The sequence below is a fragment of the Seriola dumerili genome, unplaced genomic scaffold, assembly GCF_002260705.1.
Source record: "Seriola dumerili isolate Sdu_G_001 unplaced genomic scaffold, Sdu_1.0 BDQW01000291.1, whole genome shotgun sequence".
NCBI lineage: Eukaryota > Metazoa > Chordata > Actinopteri > Carangiformes > Carangidae > Seriola > Seriola dumerili.
The window spans coordinates 169041-184954 of NW_019174546.1; the positions used below are offsets into that span (position 1 = coordinate 169041).

At 41.2% G+C, this 15914-nt stretch overlaps 1 protein-coding gene across 1 annotated transcript; it reads right to left on the minus strand.

Annotated features, from left to right (window-relative positions):
- Nucleotides 1-1415: 1415 nt before the first annotated feature.
- Nucleotides 1416-10263, minus strand: vangl2 (VANGL planar cell polarity protein 2). Its single transcript, XM_022758328.1, has 7 exons — nt 9976-10263; nt 8744-8867; nt 6641-7248; nt 5507-5640; nt 5090-5225; nt 3039-3282; nt 1416-2226 (listed from the first exon to the last, which is right to left on the minus strand). Exons 1-7 carry the CDS (start codon nt 10044-10046, stop codon nt 1966-1968), a joined length of 1578 nt encoding a protein of 525 aa, XP_022614049.1. The 5' UTR covers nt 10047-10263; the 3' UTR covers nt 1416-1965.
- Nucleotides 10264-15914: the final 5651 nt, after the last annotated feature.

Genomic DNA, 15914 nt, shown 5'->3' on the forward strand with positions numbered 1-15914 from the left:
GGAGTTACAATCACACGTCTGGTTTGGGATTTTTGTAGAAATGCATTAAAAAATAAAAAATAAAAAAATTCAAACCATAACACGTCAGCTCATAGTTTAACTACAGCTGCCTGTTTAGAACTGATTTCCTTATATGCACAATGTTAAAAAAAGACCCCATTTACACCTGATATTAACATTCAATCTGCATCTGGATTCATTATCTAGATTACAGACTCGTGTCCTTGTTATCTTGATCCTGCACAGACTATGATCTGATTTCATTATCATCACTGTCCGATGAAAACCATTTGGTAATTATGACATTTTCACATAAACTGAAATTTTAAACTGAGAAAATGATCCATTTAATGAACAAAGCACTGGATTAGCTAAAAAATGACCTTTCCTCATGCGTGTTCCTCTTACAGTCATGAAAAGTTGACAGACATGGTTCCCACAGGAAAGTGGTGATGTGCAAATTAGGCAAGGGGAGATGACAGATGTGTAACCAGCATGTGATGGAAACTGACACTGCTGTATGCGTCGTTTTTATTTTACCTGACCATGACATATTGTGGTCCAACTGCAGCAACTTCCTCAGCAGACGGAGCTGCTTCACTTCACAGGTGGCTGTATAAAGAGAGACTGTGACTCCGGGCTCTAGTGTCAGCTGTGGCTGTTCCTCCTCCTCCACAACTTAAAACATCAGCAGAGCTCCAATTAACCATTATTTTCATTATTGATTAATATGCCGATTATTGGCTTGAGTAATTAATTATTTGTATCAAATGTGCGTCCTCAGTTTCTCAGAGACAAAGGTGACGTCTTCAAACGTCGTATTTGTCGAAAAATCCAAAAGATGTTCAGTTCAGAGAAAAGCAACAGAAACGCACAACTGATAACCTGCAGCTATGAATTTCTTTGACCCAAATTCTTAATCATTCTTCGAAGTTGTTGACAATTAATTCATTTTCTGTCAGCCAACTAACCTACTAAATGTTTCACCATGACAACTGAGCAATTGCGGCCAATGAGAAAGCTTTAAAGGTTTTTTCACAATAAGAAAATGTCAGAATAATACCTGACTCATGCTTTAACATGCTTATCCAAATAAGGTGCACATCGCATGTTAATACCAGGTGTAAATTGGATCTTTGTTCAGATTTCCTGTTAAAACTTGTGATATTAATAGTAAAAATGCCAGTGTAGAATAAAACTAAAGCTGCATATTTAGACAACCGTGAACATACAGAGTCTGGAGTAGCAACAACTGGAGGAATGTACTTCCATTTTTCTTTACAGTCAGATAAAAAGACATTTGGGCCTTGTGGCCACAGAAAAGCAATGTGTTAATTCAATGCACATAATGCTACATTCTGTAAAGTGTAAAAAAAAAAAAAAAAAAAAAAAAAAAAAAAAGTCACACCCTCTAATATAAAAAACAGTCCTGGTCATGTCAAACAAAACAATACACCAACAGGGAACCAAGAGGCAGTGGTACACCAGCGTTGCAGTCAGAGCTGAGCGTTGGTCTGTTCGTATAAGACACAAGAAAGAGGAAGTGACAACCATGATGTAATCACCCTCCTCTGGTGTTCATGTGTTGAGTCAGCACAGTAAGTAGTCCAGTGGTTACAGTGAGAGAAGAGGCAAAAGGACAAAAATTCCCCTTTCCAAAAAAAGGTTTTGTTTTTTTTTTTTTTGTTTTTTTTTTTACAGCGTGTTGTAAAGACCAATACTTCACAACACAGAGAAAGAAAAAGTCAAGGCATCCGTTTATTTCCAGGTTTAGACAATCGTTGAGCTGATCACAGTTTGATATCAGAGCATCTGTGATGATCAAAAAAAAACAGGAGGAGGCGTCACATATGTAACACTCCTTTTCTTTGTCACAGACGGGGGGGAAATGATTGGACGAGAACGGACCACAAGGCCTCCACGTGTCCCACACATCAGCGATCCTGGTTTAGACACACCGAGGTCTCACACCGAGGTCTCCGACTGCAGCCTCATGACGAACTTGTGGCTCTTTGGGTCGATGAACTCCTCCCCCAGCCTCAGGAAGGGGAGCGGCGTGACTGTGACCACCAAGGAGAAGTCCAGGCGTCGCAGGGAGAAGACCAGACCCTGACGCAGGGCCGAAGTCACGGGCTCCTCGCTCACCAGAGTCCACTGGCGCCCCCTGCCGTTCTGCTGCTGGTACTGCATGGTGGGGCCGGGGGTGAGGTAACGCTCCAGGAAGGCCTGACAGGGAGGAAAGGGAGAGGTTAATTACCATGAAAATGTTTGATATTGTGGATGCTGTGATCCATTGGGCCGCCCTGACAGGCCCACGATTAAACTTTTTTTTTTTCGTTTTTTCACACCTTTGTGTTTTTCCTAATAAAATTGTCATTTTTAAAAAGTTTCACCAAGTGCTACACATATTCAGAATCAGCATAACCTCAGCCAATGTTTCCTTATTTTAAAGATTTAAAAAAAAAAATTTTATTTGAAGTTTCTATCTTTATCTGTTCATGATTTCTCTGTTTAAGGGCGTTTTTTGTCTGCTCTTTGAAAAATCAGCTCCAAATCCTCCGCTGCACTAAATATGTGACTGTCACCGCAATAAACATAGAACAACCTCTCCTCACTCTGAGCTCAGAGTAAAACAGCTCTGCTCCCATTCAGTCTGGGTATACAGCCAAGGCAGGCCAAGCCTCTGAATCAGACACTCTGATTGGCTGTGACAGTTCCAACTGGAGCCAATAGGAATGTGGAATTGAGACAGAAAGCAGCAATGCGCCAAAAAAAAAAAAGGAAAACTACTCCAAATATTTCATAACTTTAAAGGTCAGTGTATCAACCGAAGCCAGTGACAACACATGGACAAACAGGAGCTTGATAGAAATCGCCGATCGTCTAGTTCAAGGAGAAAAAATGTCTCTAGCTCAAACGGTCGCGGAGTAAGGACGCTCTAAAGAAAACGTGAAATCTGGAAGCGTAAACGCTCCCGTGGGCCTCACAGAAGTCAGATAACAAAGGTTGTCATAGCTACAGGGATCACACTCTCTCACCTTGGGCGTCATGTTGTGTGTGATGCAGAACTGCAGGTGTGTGAGGATGCTCTCCATGCTGTGGAAGGCCTGCTGACGGGTGGTCCTCAGGTATTTCTGCATGGCCCGGGCCATCGGAGCGAAGATGGCCTGAGCCGCCTCCCGAGGATCCATCACCTCTCTCGGGTGTTTGGGGGACGAGGCGACCTCGTCCTCGTGGAGACGCTTGATGTGTGTGAAGGCCTCTTCCACCGCCACGACCAACCTGGAGAGTTCGGGAGCAACAAAAAAAAAAAAAAGCATTGTAAGACAGATGTGTGGTTATTTCTCAACAGACTGTCTGTAAACAACAAAACGCTTTGTTCAATCAGAACTGAGTGATTGTGGAGCTTAGAAGACAAGGAAGAGGTAAACAAGGCCATATGTCGGCTGTGCTCTGGTAAACATATCTTGTGAGAAAACACTTAAATAGCTTGAGCAGGAATGTAAACATGTTTTAGTTGGTGTCTGTACGAATTAACCATCAGAAACACAAAACATTTCACATTTCACCTTGAGAATCTGTAAAAAATTTAACTATGTAATTTGATGCAGCAGCTGCCAAAGTTTCCCAGGAGGTCCTTGGCTGAAACTGACTGAGTGATTTTATTCATTCACAAACAGGCACCCATGGGACAGCCCCAAGACGGGCTCAATACAGGTCAAAGTGAACCTGTTGTTCACGAGCACGACAGCCAAATCAATATGTCTGATATTTGCAGGACACCCTGCCAATATCATTTCAGTCATATCTGTCAGCACAACATGCATGCTCGCTATGTCAGTGGAGCTCAGCAGAGCCCAACACACACACACACACACCACCACACACACACACACACACACACACACACACACACACACACACACACACACACACACACACACACGCTGATATCTTTTTAAATAAGGATTCAAGCCCTTGTCTGTTACTTAAAAAACAACCCATACAGGACGTTCCATGTCCATTATTATTTTTCACCTCTTGTTCTTATTTTCCCTCGCAACCTCTCCCATCATACAAAATGAACTCTGCGGGCGGGAGGGAGGGAGGGAGGGAGGGTTTATTAAGTGTGTATTTTTCTTTTGTGTGTATTTATATTGGACACTGGTTCTTTTATTCTCTTGTTTTTTTTGTTTTGTTTTTTTTTTTGCTTGTTTTTTTTTCTAATGAAAATGTAGACTGTGTTTTCATGTCCCACATAATGCTATTTTTTTTACTCAATAAAACATCCTTACTGACCATAATCAGTCTCTTATCATGGTGGTGATCATTTACTAGATATGTTTCTGTTGTCATTTTTATAGACTTAGACTTAGACTTAGAGAGACTTAACAGTAGAGAGATGATGAGAAATGAGGAAGAGAGAAGTGGGGAATTACCTGCAATAACCTGAGATAGTGTGGTTCCTACTTTTTCTCAAACACGTAACATAAACAACCATTTTTAGGGTGCCTCAAAATGATGTACTGTGCAGGATGTTTTACAGTTGACTAATCAACCTGTCAGAGCTCTATGAAATGTTTCTACTACTATTTCTCATTACTCATCAGCAGACAGATACTGTGTGTCGTTCACAATACATCTGTGATGAGCAAATAGAAGATTTTTTTCTTCCTTGCCCGCTCTTGTTTCTTCCCCTTGTTTCAACTGGGAAACAAATGGGCTAATGTTTGATTTATGTGTTATGTCAGAGGAGGAAATGAGAGAGTAAGATCAGATCTGAACAAAAACATAAATCATTTTTGAACTAGCACGTGATCATGCGTTTGTGCTCACAAAACACACTCAATCTTTTTCTGTGCATGCCCTGTACGCCCATTGTTCTGGCAACATGGTGTAAACTACACCTTGCAAATTGAGACAGATTGACTGTTCAGCCTAAAACCAACACTACGGTCGTGTGTTTCCCTCTCTCTCTCTCTCTCTCTCTCTCTCTGTGTGCACACACAGTCTGTCTCCTGTGAAACAGCCGCCCCCGTGAATCACACACCACAGGGAATCACTTCCAAGTACTGAACACATATCTGACCTGGCCTTGCGTTTGCGGATCCTGCGGTCCATCTCTGCCTCCTCGTAGTAGAACTCGTTGTGGGAGTTGTCTCTCCTCCTGGCAGCAGCTGCTATCATGGCCCGGGACTGACCCGTGGAGTTATTGGTGGTGTTTTCTGCAAGACAACAACACGTGCAGAGAGAGAGAGACGAATTAGTGGATGGACTCTAACGGTGAAGTAGTTTCAGGTGAAATTAATCTCATCCAGATCTGAGTAAAAAACAAAAAAAGTTGTAATCGACCTTCGGTGACAATTTTAAGTGCTTAAAGTTTCAGCCTCGACATGTGTCATTGTATGTGTCAAACAGCGATCAACACACGAAGGTGACGATTGAGGAAAATGATGAGCGATGGATTAGAAAAGTGGCATCAGAGCCACCATGACGGTGTATTTACCATCCAGGGAGTAAACCTTGAAGCCGGTCATCTTCTTGGACAGGATGGATTTGGGCAGGTTGAGCAGGGCAGGGTTGTAGACGGGGAAGTCGCTGTAATAACGGTCCAACACCCAGACAGCTGCCCGCTGGATACTACAACACAGAGTTAGTCAGTAAGTGCTGGTCCAACCTCAGCTGCTGACTGGACAAAGACAGACTATACACTGCAATAATACTGAATGACAGTGTGATTTCTAAAATCAGTTATACTTTTATCTAAGCAGGGAGTGACTGCAAACAGGTTTATCTCCTGCTCAGATGTTTCTATAATCAGATTTTATATATTTTATACTTTTATGTTCCTTTAAGCTTCCAAAGCAGAAAAAATAAACTTAAATGGATCAAATCAGTTGTCCAAGCTGTCAAACAAACACTTTACTTTACTTTTCTGGAACAGTATGTGAGGCAGGTCTAACTGTCCTATAAATTAATGCTCATCTCTATACAGGAATACATAAAACCGTCTGATGTCTAAATATGAGGACACACTTGCTATGAAACAGAAATGCAGAGACACATGTGCAGTGTGCACACATAGTAGACACTGTATATCCTTCTCATTTGTAAATAAGAGGAGTTTCGTAGTCTTAATAAAATCCCTGATGGAACAAACTGTAACTTTAAAGCCCCTTTGAGCAGGATTTGAAATTTTGTGAGTTAGCTCACAACACTTCCTTCATATGATGTCCTTGTTTTTGAAACAGGATGTTGGAACAGGATATTAAGACAGAGGGAAATCAATCAGAAGTGTAAACCAGTATAAGTCACAGAGAAAAAGGGTCAGTTTGATTTGAAAGCACGGGTCGAAAGCTAGGATTGTTGAGAAATTTGTCATATCTCTGGCTGCGCGGCCACTAAAGGTCAAGAGGTTGTGTGCCTATTTAACGGGATTTCTAACCAATATTATGGTGTTTCTAAAGGTCAACAAGCTTAAATTCTTTATTGTCAACATCATGACGATACACAGAATAAAACTTGCTCATATTTTGTTGAAAATTCATTTTTTTTCAACTTGTATAACAATATAAGTATTAAGAACTTTGTAGTGAACTTGACATATTGTTAACCAGTTTCCAGGTCCGGTCTCACTAACCTGAGGTGGCCCACGTTGTAGAACTTGCTGGCTCCGTCCGTGCTCCGGACCACCTTAAGGCAGAAGGCCGGCTGCAGGTGTCGGACCTCCAGCAGCACCAGAGCCAGGTACTGGATGAAGAGCAGAGCGTCCACCAGCGACGCAGCGTACTCCACAATCCCCCTGTAGTCCCTCTCCCTGGGCTCCAGCACCCGCACGCCATAGAACAACCAGTACGACGCCACGAACAGGAACACCAGCACCATCAGCAGGCAGCGGAAGACAAAGAAGCGCGGCAGGGTGGCGCGAGGAGGGCGGAGGAACAGCGCCCAGGAGGAGATGAGCAGGACCAGGAGCTTGAAGGCCAGGGACACGTAGAGGCCTTCGCAGGGCGTGCCGCAGGGCTCGAGGGCGTCACGCCACAGGACCTGCGGGAGGATGAGGAAGGCTAGAGGCGTGACGAGGGCGAAGAAGCTCAGGCAGCCCCCCAGGGCGGGGCCAACGAAGCGCTTGCACTCCAGTGGAGTCGACTCCTCCAATTCTTTGGAGACGCGGGTCAGGTCCTCGTTTGAGATGCTGTGCTCTGAGGTGCCGGTGACGACCGTGGTGGTCTCTCCCCAGTTATCATCCTGTCAGACCAGGAGAGAGAAATTAGTTTTTACTGTCTGATACAGCGTTAGTAAATACAACGGCTCAGTGGTTTTAATTTACAATGCAATAAATCCTAATGAACAAAGAAGCTTTGAAGCTTTTACCAGAATATGTTTGTTCTTTTCACTTGATAAAATCATTTATTACATCCGACTAGTCCTGAAGGGCTAGTTTCTCAAATGTGAGGATTTGTTTTACATTTATTATATATTTAGTAACTGGGTTTTCAGACTGTTTTATCATAATATCTCAGGCTCATGGAACATGTGTTTGGCATTCTTCATTATTGTCTGACATTTTCTAGACAAGCAATTACTTAGAAATATTGAGAACCTCTTCTGAACCAAGGCAGAAAATCTGTGGTTGTTTAAATGAAAGGTTCGTTTAGGAGGAAAGGAAGAGGTGAGCAAACTCTTCGTTCAAACGTTTCAACCTTTCATCTAAAAAGAAACTATATTAAATTATATTCAGCTAGGGCTGCTGCTAACTAATTATCTTCATTATCGATCAATCTGACAATTTTTGTCAATTTTTTTTCCAATTAATTAATTGTTTTTATCAGAAAATGCCAGAAATTTTATTTCAATCTATTTATATTATTTATAATTTCTCCATGTCTTGTGTTGTTTGATCAACAGTAAAACATCCAAAGATATTCAGTTCACTGTCATGTGTGACAAATAAAAGCATCAAATCCTCATATTTCAGAATCTGAAAAGGGCAAATACAAATTTTGCTTAAACAAAATCACTAAAATCCCTATTAGATTATCAAAACAGTTGCTGATTAATTTTCTGTTGATCGACAAATGAATGAATCGACTAATCGTTGCAGCTAAAGTTAAAATGTTTTATGAAGTTATGAGAGGAATCAACCCCTGAACATCCTCAGCCGCTCAATATCCATGTTGTTTGTGTCCTTGTTGCATTCATGGCCCCGCACTGGAGCCAGAGAGGGCGACTGCTTGGTTAAAACTTAAATACAAATGCCTCTAGACTATTTAAAGAAAGACGCCTCCTCCCTTCATCTAGGCACAAAAATGTCACCTAAGGCTCCTGATTGAAAACATGCCTCTTCACTTAAAATACTGCCTCTTCAATGTCGTAAGACTCAATTATACAAATGTCAACACCTGCTGCTCCCCAGTGACTGACGGGACACGCAAGGATTGGAGTGAAATGACTGACAGCTCCTGAGAAACACACTTGAGGTAAGTGTAAAAACACACTTCTACAGGAAGCGTCCTTCCCATCCTTAAAGTGGTAGGACGGAAATTTATCTTTATCCACCGAGATACTGCAGCAAACAAAGTAGCTGTTAAAGTACCAAACAAAGAATTTAACCCCTTTGGAACTCCAGTTGTCATCTCCACAAACACCAGAGATCTGAGCTGCTGGCCTTTATTTCATTGGTCACAGATGAATAAATGCAGCTTTAAAAACGGACAAACTTGTGACAGACAGTGCGACTGACCCGATCATCTCCGCGGGTTGACTCTGCATCGAGCAGCGGCTCTCCGGGCGTCTGGATGGTGACCGATTTGTCTCCACGACTGCTGCTGTCTCGACTCTTAGAGCGATGACGATCCCTCCGATCCCTGGAAGACACACACACACACACACACACACACACACACACACACACACACACACACACACACACACAGGGTTACTCACTGTGCACCAATACTGCTTCTTTCACTGTCCTTGTTAACAGCGTTTTGGTGCGGCAGGTTCAGGGTCTGTCATAGGAGACAATTCTTTTTATGTTATTTTTTTCCTTTTTCTGCTTCTTTTCCCTCATGGTCATTATAATTATGTTGATTTTATTTTGAAACACTGAATGGAAATATTTAAAAACTTGTCTCTCTGAGAGGATTCGTTAGAGCACAGACACCACGAACATCTTCAAGTACCAGGTTAAGATCTTAGAAAGAAAGCTTGCAGAGTGTTCCTGTCAAGGGATATAGTCCTTTTTTTTTTTTGTGACACTGTTTCTCCGCACAGCACATGGTACCAGATGACTGAGACACTGGATCTGAATGTTTCCTGGTAACAACATCGACCCAGGGCGATGCTGTAAATCATCATTCTGATTAGTGTTCAATTTTGGAGTTTTTGTCAAGTGTGCTTTCATAACCAGAGATCCATTTGAAGTCCCATTCGAAAAACAAGGCACAAAAATCTGTGTTATCACCTTTGTGGGGAAGCAACCGCCACCATGTAGTCTCCAGCTGCAGCTATACACAGCTGCACCACGTACTGATGTAACTGCATCACTTAGAAAATCAACCATTTCCCTGTTATAACCGATATCATTTTTAATTAGAAGTAATGTGTATTTAATTTGGGAACATGTGAATAAGCACTCAAGAAAAAGGCAGAGTTCTTGTTGATAATCTAATTACACTGTTTAACAAATCTCGGAAAGTGTAATTAATGTCATTTTTTGTTTTGATATTCAAACTTGTCAACAGAAAGAAGAAATTATGTCATCTTCTGGTTTGTTTGGGAACTTTTTAAGATACTCCAGTCTACCTGCTTGTGGCATATATTTGTATACTGGGTAGGTACAATAGATCCCACCAAAACAACACATACACAGGAACTTTCTGAACATAAACACAGTGAATGGCTGCTGCTAAAATGCCAGCCAGAGAAAGATGAGGATAAAATGATGTCATGTATGTGACCTCTGTGACCCACCTGTGCTTGCGGGAGCTCCGGGAGTGGGACGACTTGTATGAGTAGCCCGAGTACTGCGACTCGTTGTCCATGTCTCGGGTCGGCGGTGAGCGGGCTTTACGAGCCCCGCCTCCTCCTCCACCCCCCGTGCCGCGCTGCTCGCCGACTCCTCCCAGCTGGCTCTTGCGCTCGGAGATGGACTTGGTGGAGAGAGCCAGGGGCAGCTTGAGCAGGTCAACCTTACTCCTGAGGGAATCTATCTTGGAGGCCGATGAGGAGGGAGCAGGAGAAGGGAGTCGGGAGAGCGGGGGAGGCTACGGAGAGGATGAGAAGAGGAGGAAGAGGGATGGGAGAGGATGGCGGGTAGGAGACTCGCAGCAGGGGAGAGCTGAGGCGGCCGTGATCTAAAAGAGATGGGAGAGGAGAGAAAGTTGGTGAAAACCTTTTTCACATCAGTATCTGCTGTGGATCTCATTACTGCTGTCCATATTCTTATCTGTTTTAAATTATGGTGTTACACTGTGTATGCATGAATGACTCAAAACATCCTCAGCGTCTGGTTATACATGTGAAGTGAATGGACTTCACCAAAAATACAGAGGAGGGTTTATATGCATCCTTTCATCTGACAAACCATTCTCATTGAACTTCCTGCTTCGCATTTCCAAACACTATCACAGCAGACCATCTAGATGGATACACTTCAAGCTCCCCAGAGTCTATTCTGAACTTGGCAAAACTTCCTTTTCATATTATGCATCCTGTTCTGGGTATAATCTACAAGATAAACATCACTTGGCAGCACTTCCTTCATATCAGCCATTCACACAGTACATTTAACAAAAAAAAGTAAAAATAAGGAATGTAATTGTTTACAGTGAGACTAACTTTTTAAAGACCACAACCCTGCTCTTACGCATGAAAAGTTAAATTCAGAAGCAATAAAACACACTCTTGTTCAATTCAATACACTCTTATTTGCCCTGGTTTGGAAAATATCTTATGGCTATAAGCTATAATATTAGCAAACTTTAGATAGATATTGCTTTTTGCAACTGACTTTACTGAGTCAGTTCACTGACATTAAAACTCCTTTTTACTTATGTTTCTGTTACACTATGTTTTAAGCAAAGTTAAATAAAATAAAGAGATTAAAAAAATCTATTATTTTCCCTTTGAAAGGCTACTGCATTTCCTTAATCTGCAAATAAATTCAGGACACAACAGCTTTGAAAACCAAAGTATCGTCTCATCACCAATCATCAAAGCAGCTCATCATCAAACAACTTCAGTGCAACATAACCTTGGCTGCAACTATTATGCGTGCAACTATTTTTCTAAGAATTTATTGGTGAGTCAATAAAATCTGGAAAATGGTGCCCATTGTAAATACTCAAGAGATTATATTAAAATCCAATCATTAAAGATGAACATTGCAAACTTATCTTGAAGCTGTTTCTAGAATTGTGAACCAATTATCAAACTTATAACCGATTAATTTCTGTTGATTAAGTGATTTGTTTATGTCATTACAGGGTTACACTTTTAGATTTAACTTGTAACAATTCTAAACACAGTTTACAGTGACATGCCAGTGTTGCCAATTTACTGGGCAGATGCTGGCATTTTATTAGATATTGTCAGGGCCAGTCATGCCATTTCAATCACTATTGATCATGCCATTTCAATCACTATTGATCTGCAAAGATCAATAGTATGGTTTATTTCTTAAGTGGTGTTTTTTGTATATATCTTTAATGTGGTCTTAAATTAGGGTTGTATCTAATGTTTATTTTCTTTATTGATTCATCTGTTGATTATTTTCTCAATTATATTAACAGATTTGTCTGTGAAATGTAAAGAAAAAAGTCACTACACATCACATCTTCCCACCGCACAAGGTGATCCCTTCAAATTGCTTATTTCATCCAACCAAACAATCCAAATATATTCAATTTACAGAGACATAAAAAGGAGAAAAGCAGCAGATCCTCTCAAGCTAACCCTCACCCTAGGAGCTATGACAAGCAAATGTTTGGCATTTTTCCTTGAACAACAATTAATCAGCCAATTGTTCAGCCCTGGTTCAAATGAAAACTTTGGATGTAGCATAATGATCTAAATCTTTCCAGCCTGTCAAGAATAAAACTGTGAGACTATCACTAATAAAAATGAGAATTTGAGTGTGAGAACTGTCCAATTTCGAGAAAGCACAAAAAATAGTCCCTCAGTGTCTATCAGGATTAGTATCAAGTTTCAGAAGGGTACATCAGTCAAGCATGCACATCAGTCAGTTTAACTGTACAAGTATGATGTAAAATATGAGCCTATGTATGTGTTTGTTGTGAGAATCAAACCTCTCACCCTGGCACACTGGGCGCTGTGATCTATCCACACTAAAACACATTGACCCACTGAACCGAGGCTCGAGTTTCAGCCCTGTCTTCTTATACCAAGTCTTCCAGGTCTCAGCCGAGGTTAATCATCACACGACTGTATCTCCTCTCACCGAGGAACGAGCTGGAGCCGCCGTTAGCTCGGAGTCGGAACACAATGGCGGCCATATTGGATTACTGTGTTTTCACTAAACTTGTTTGCCCTCTCCCTCCCTCTCGCCGTCTCACATTCCCTCCCGCACTCCCCTCGTCCCCCGGGAAACGGGGGGCCTCTCCGCTGCCATGGCGATGAAAGAGAGTGTTCAGCTGGAGGGGGATTGGAGGTTGACAGTTGCCGTGGAAACGTGACCTCACGCCGCCCTCTACCACTCTGTTCTCCATGCTGCCGAAAAATCGCCAAAATAAAAGTGTTGGCATGACGGATGTTGGACTGTCATACGCTGGTTAATTGATAAAGGGAGGGTGTGTCTCGCGGGCTTTGATTGGACCTCTGTGGGAAATGAAGGGGGACGTTAGCTGCCGTCACTGTCTTTACAGGGTCCTGCTTTAACTTAATGTGGCTTTTATGCTCCGTCACCACCATTGTCCATAAAATCCACTTCCCTTCAAGCCAAATACTGTATGACAGCGAGGCTGCCTGTGGGATTCCAGTGAGTTCCATATAAACCATTCCCCCTTTGTTTTAAAGTCTTCCAGTCATATTTCTTCTGAGGAGGAAGTGCCCTTCATCCACTAACAAAATGCACTAACTTCTACCAGACCAGAGAAGATTTTGCAGCCCTGCAGCCATGTGTAAAATCTCAACAACATGCTTCTTCCAAACCACAAAACTCCAATGACTAACAGCCTCTACCTCTTCTTTTTTTCCTTATTTCTGTGCTCCGTTTTCTTAAGGGCCTTGCACTGATGTTAAACTTGCCATATAATATAGTACACTTTCTACTTAAATAAAAAGAAAAACAGTGATACTGTAACTACAGAAGTCATTTTACTGTGGTTCTACATCTACAGAAAGTACTTATCCGTGATGATGTAACTACACAACACTTTTTCTTTGAGACTGTAACTACAGGAGGTGCTTTTACTGTGATTCTAATACATGAGGTACTTTTGCTAAGAGACTGTAGCTACAGGAAGTGCTATTACTGCTATACTGTAACTACGAAAGGTAGGCTACTTTTGCCGTGATACTGCAACTACAGGAAATGGTTTTACTGTGACGCTGTACTCTTGTACTCTTGGAGTATTTTTACCCTGTAGTATTTACTTCAATAAAAGTTTTCCAAAGTCCCCCCTCCCAAAAAACAGCCTCTTCCTGGTGTATGATCATAAGCTGTTCTCTCTAGTAATGGCACTGAAATGAGGACCATGCAGGAAACTGTCATTTTTTTTCATGTTGACCACGTTAACTCTGCAACAGCAGAGTCTGCCATCTGAAAGTCACGCAACATGAGCAAATTTTGTATTTTAGATAATGTAGAATTGCATGAACTGACACTGAAAAAGAACATAAAAAAAATTCAAGGCTCCCACTTAGTCCTTCTCAAATGCTTTGAAGCATCTAAAGAACAGATTCACATGGAGGAGCAGATTTAAGTGGCGTGTCCCAGAAAAAAAAAAAAGAAAAAGGAAAAAGTGGACAATAAGATTCCCAGACTAACCGCAGATTTTTCTTGATTGGCAACAGACCAAATGTAAACAGTGTTTTTATCTAGTTTCCGTGGAAGTTTAGCTGCAACTTGCCCTCCCAGACAGAGAAATGTTGGCCAAAATAACAATCTGAATTCATCACTGGCCTCAATGTTCAGTCAAAAAAAATAACAATTAAGCAATTACACTAATGCTGTCCGTATTTCAAAGCAATTACACCACAAGATGACTCATTATAAAATGACTAACCTCAGCAACATATCTTCCCCTACACTCGACATCTATGAAAATCACACATTTAACGATGCAAACTAAGATGTGTGGTTCTGTTTACATGTCATGATAACTGCCATGATGACTCTTGCATATCTTGTCAGTCTTCTGTGTGACAATAAATGTCTTCACAGGCTTCACAGACACAAACATGTCAAACCTCTATCTCATTAGCAACCATAGTAAAAGTCATTCAGGGCTTTAGAGAGCAATTATAAGACCAAGAATAGAAACCTAAATCCCTGCTAGTGACCGCTAAAGGTGCGAAACAAACACGTTGGACTGAGCAAATATTGCGGTGATAACTTTAAAGTTTGTTCTGAGGGCGGCACTAAAAGGAAAAGTCCTTAAAATCAAAAGGGGTTTTATCACCTTAGATTAGGAGAAATGTTGTGTGCAGAGTTAATATTTCAGCCTCATGTGGGTGAAAAAGGTCATGAGGTTTTTAAAAAATGAGCAGAGGTCATCCTACAGAGAACCCAGTTGATTTCCCGTGTCCAGCTGGAAACTTAAGCTCACTGGTGACACCTCAGGTAAGGTCAGGTAAAGCCAAAAGGATTCATCCTCTAGGGACCATCAATATGTGTTGTTCAGTATACTCCATTATTCATTTGATGATGAAATAGTTGCATTTTCTTTGCTGGTGTACTCACTTGACCTAAACTTGCCTCAAATACTTCCTACATTTCCCACAATGACTTTTGGCGTTGCACTGAGATGAGACATTAAATTGATGCTTTTAATCAAAGGCGTGCGTCTATGCATATAAACTGACCTAGGGATGGGAGCAGTATGAGTAACATTAGTGCCACAATAATTACCACAGCATCATCTTGATGCTTATATGTGATCCAAAGAGTAACAAGTCAGGTTCATTACCACCACACTGGGTTACACGTTTATATTGTTTCATAAATCCAAAACTTTCAAAAACAAAAGATTATTTTCAAGCATTTAAGATTTTTCATGCTGTGAAGGAAACTGAAAGAATCTGGTCACAATAATTACATGGTGAAACTATCTACATACTAGTTTTCGGTCTCTTATTCAGTCAAAACACAACCCAATCTTGTGGTTGCAGTGCATTATGGGCTTTTGAGGCCACTGTGGTTGAACAGTGCTTCAGTGTAAACTAGAGGCTTCATAAAGAAGCTCCTCCTGTGTTCATTCTCAAGGACTGACATCAACTCTCAGCATTGATCTTTCAGATGGATGACGCCTATGTTTGTCCCCCTGTTATTCACATAATGAGATACATATGCTACAAAAAAATGAAACAGAATTAGAGAGGGTTGTCTTTTAAAGGAGAGCCTACATGAAGGTATGAGATGAAACAAAAGCTTGAATAGTCTGGAAGTCTGACCTGTAACAGAGCTGGATGATGATGACCGGAAGTTATCATAATAAAGTAATAAAAGCAACACATTTACCTCCATAAAGATAAATGTAACTTACTTTGATCATCAGTGCACGGTATGATTGTTATGATTCCTGATGTGACTATTCTGGACTGGATTTCCAGCTGGTTAATAAATTGATTGATACAATTTTATGAGGAAATTGTTATTTGAGTAAATTAATTCATCTAAGAGTCTTATAATGTCTGCAGTTCAGTAGATGTTCGTCCAAACGTATAGCATA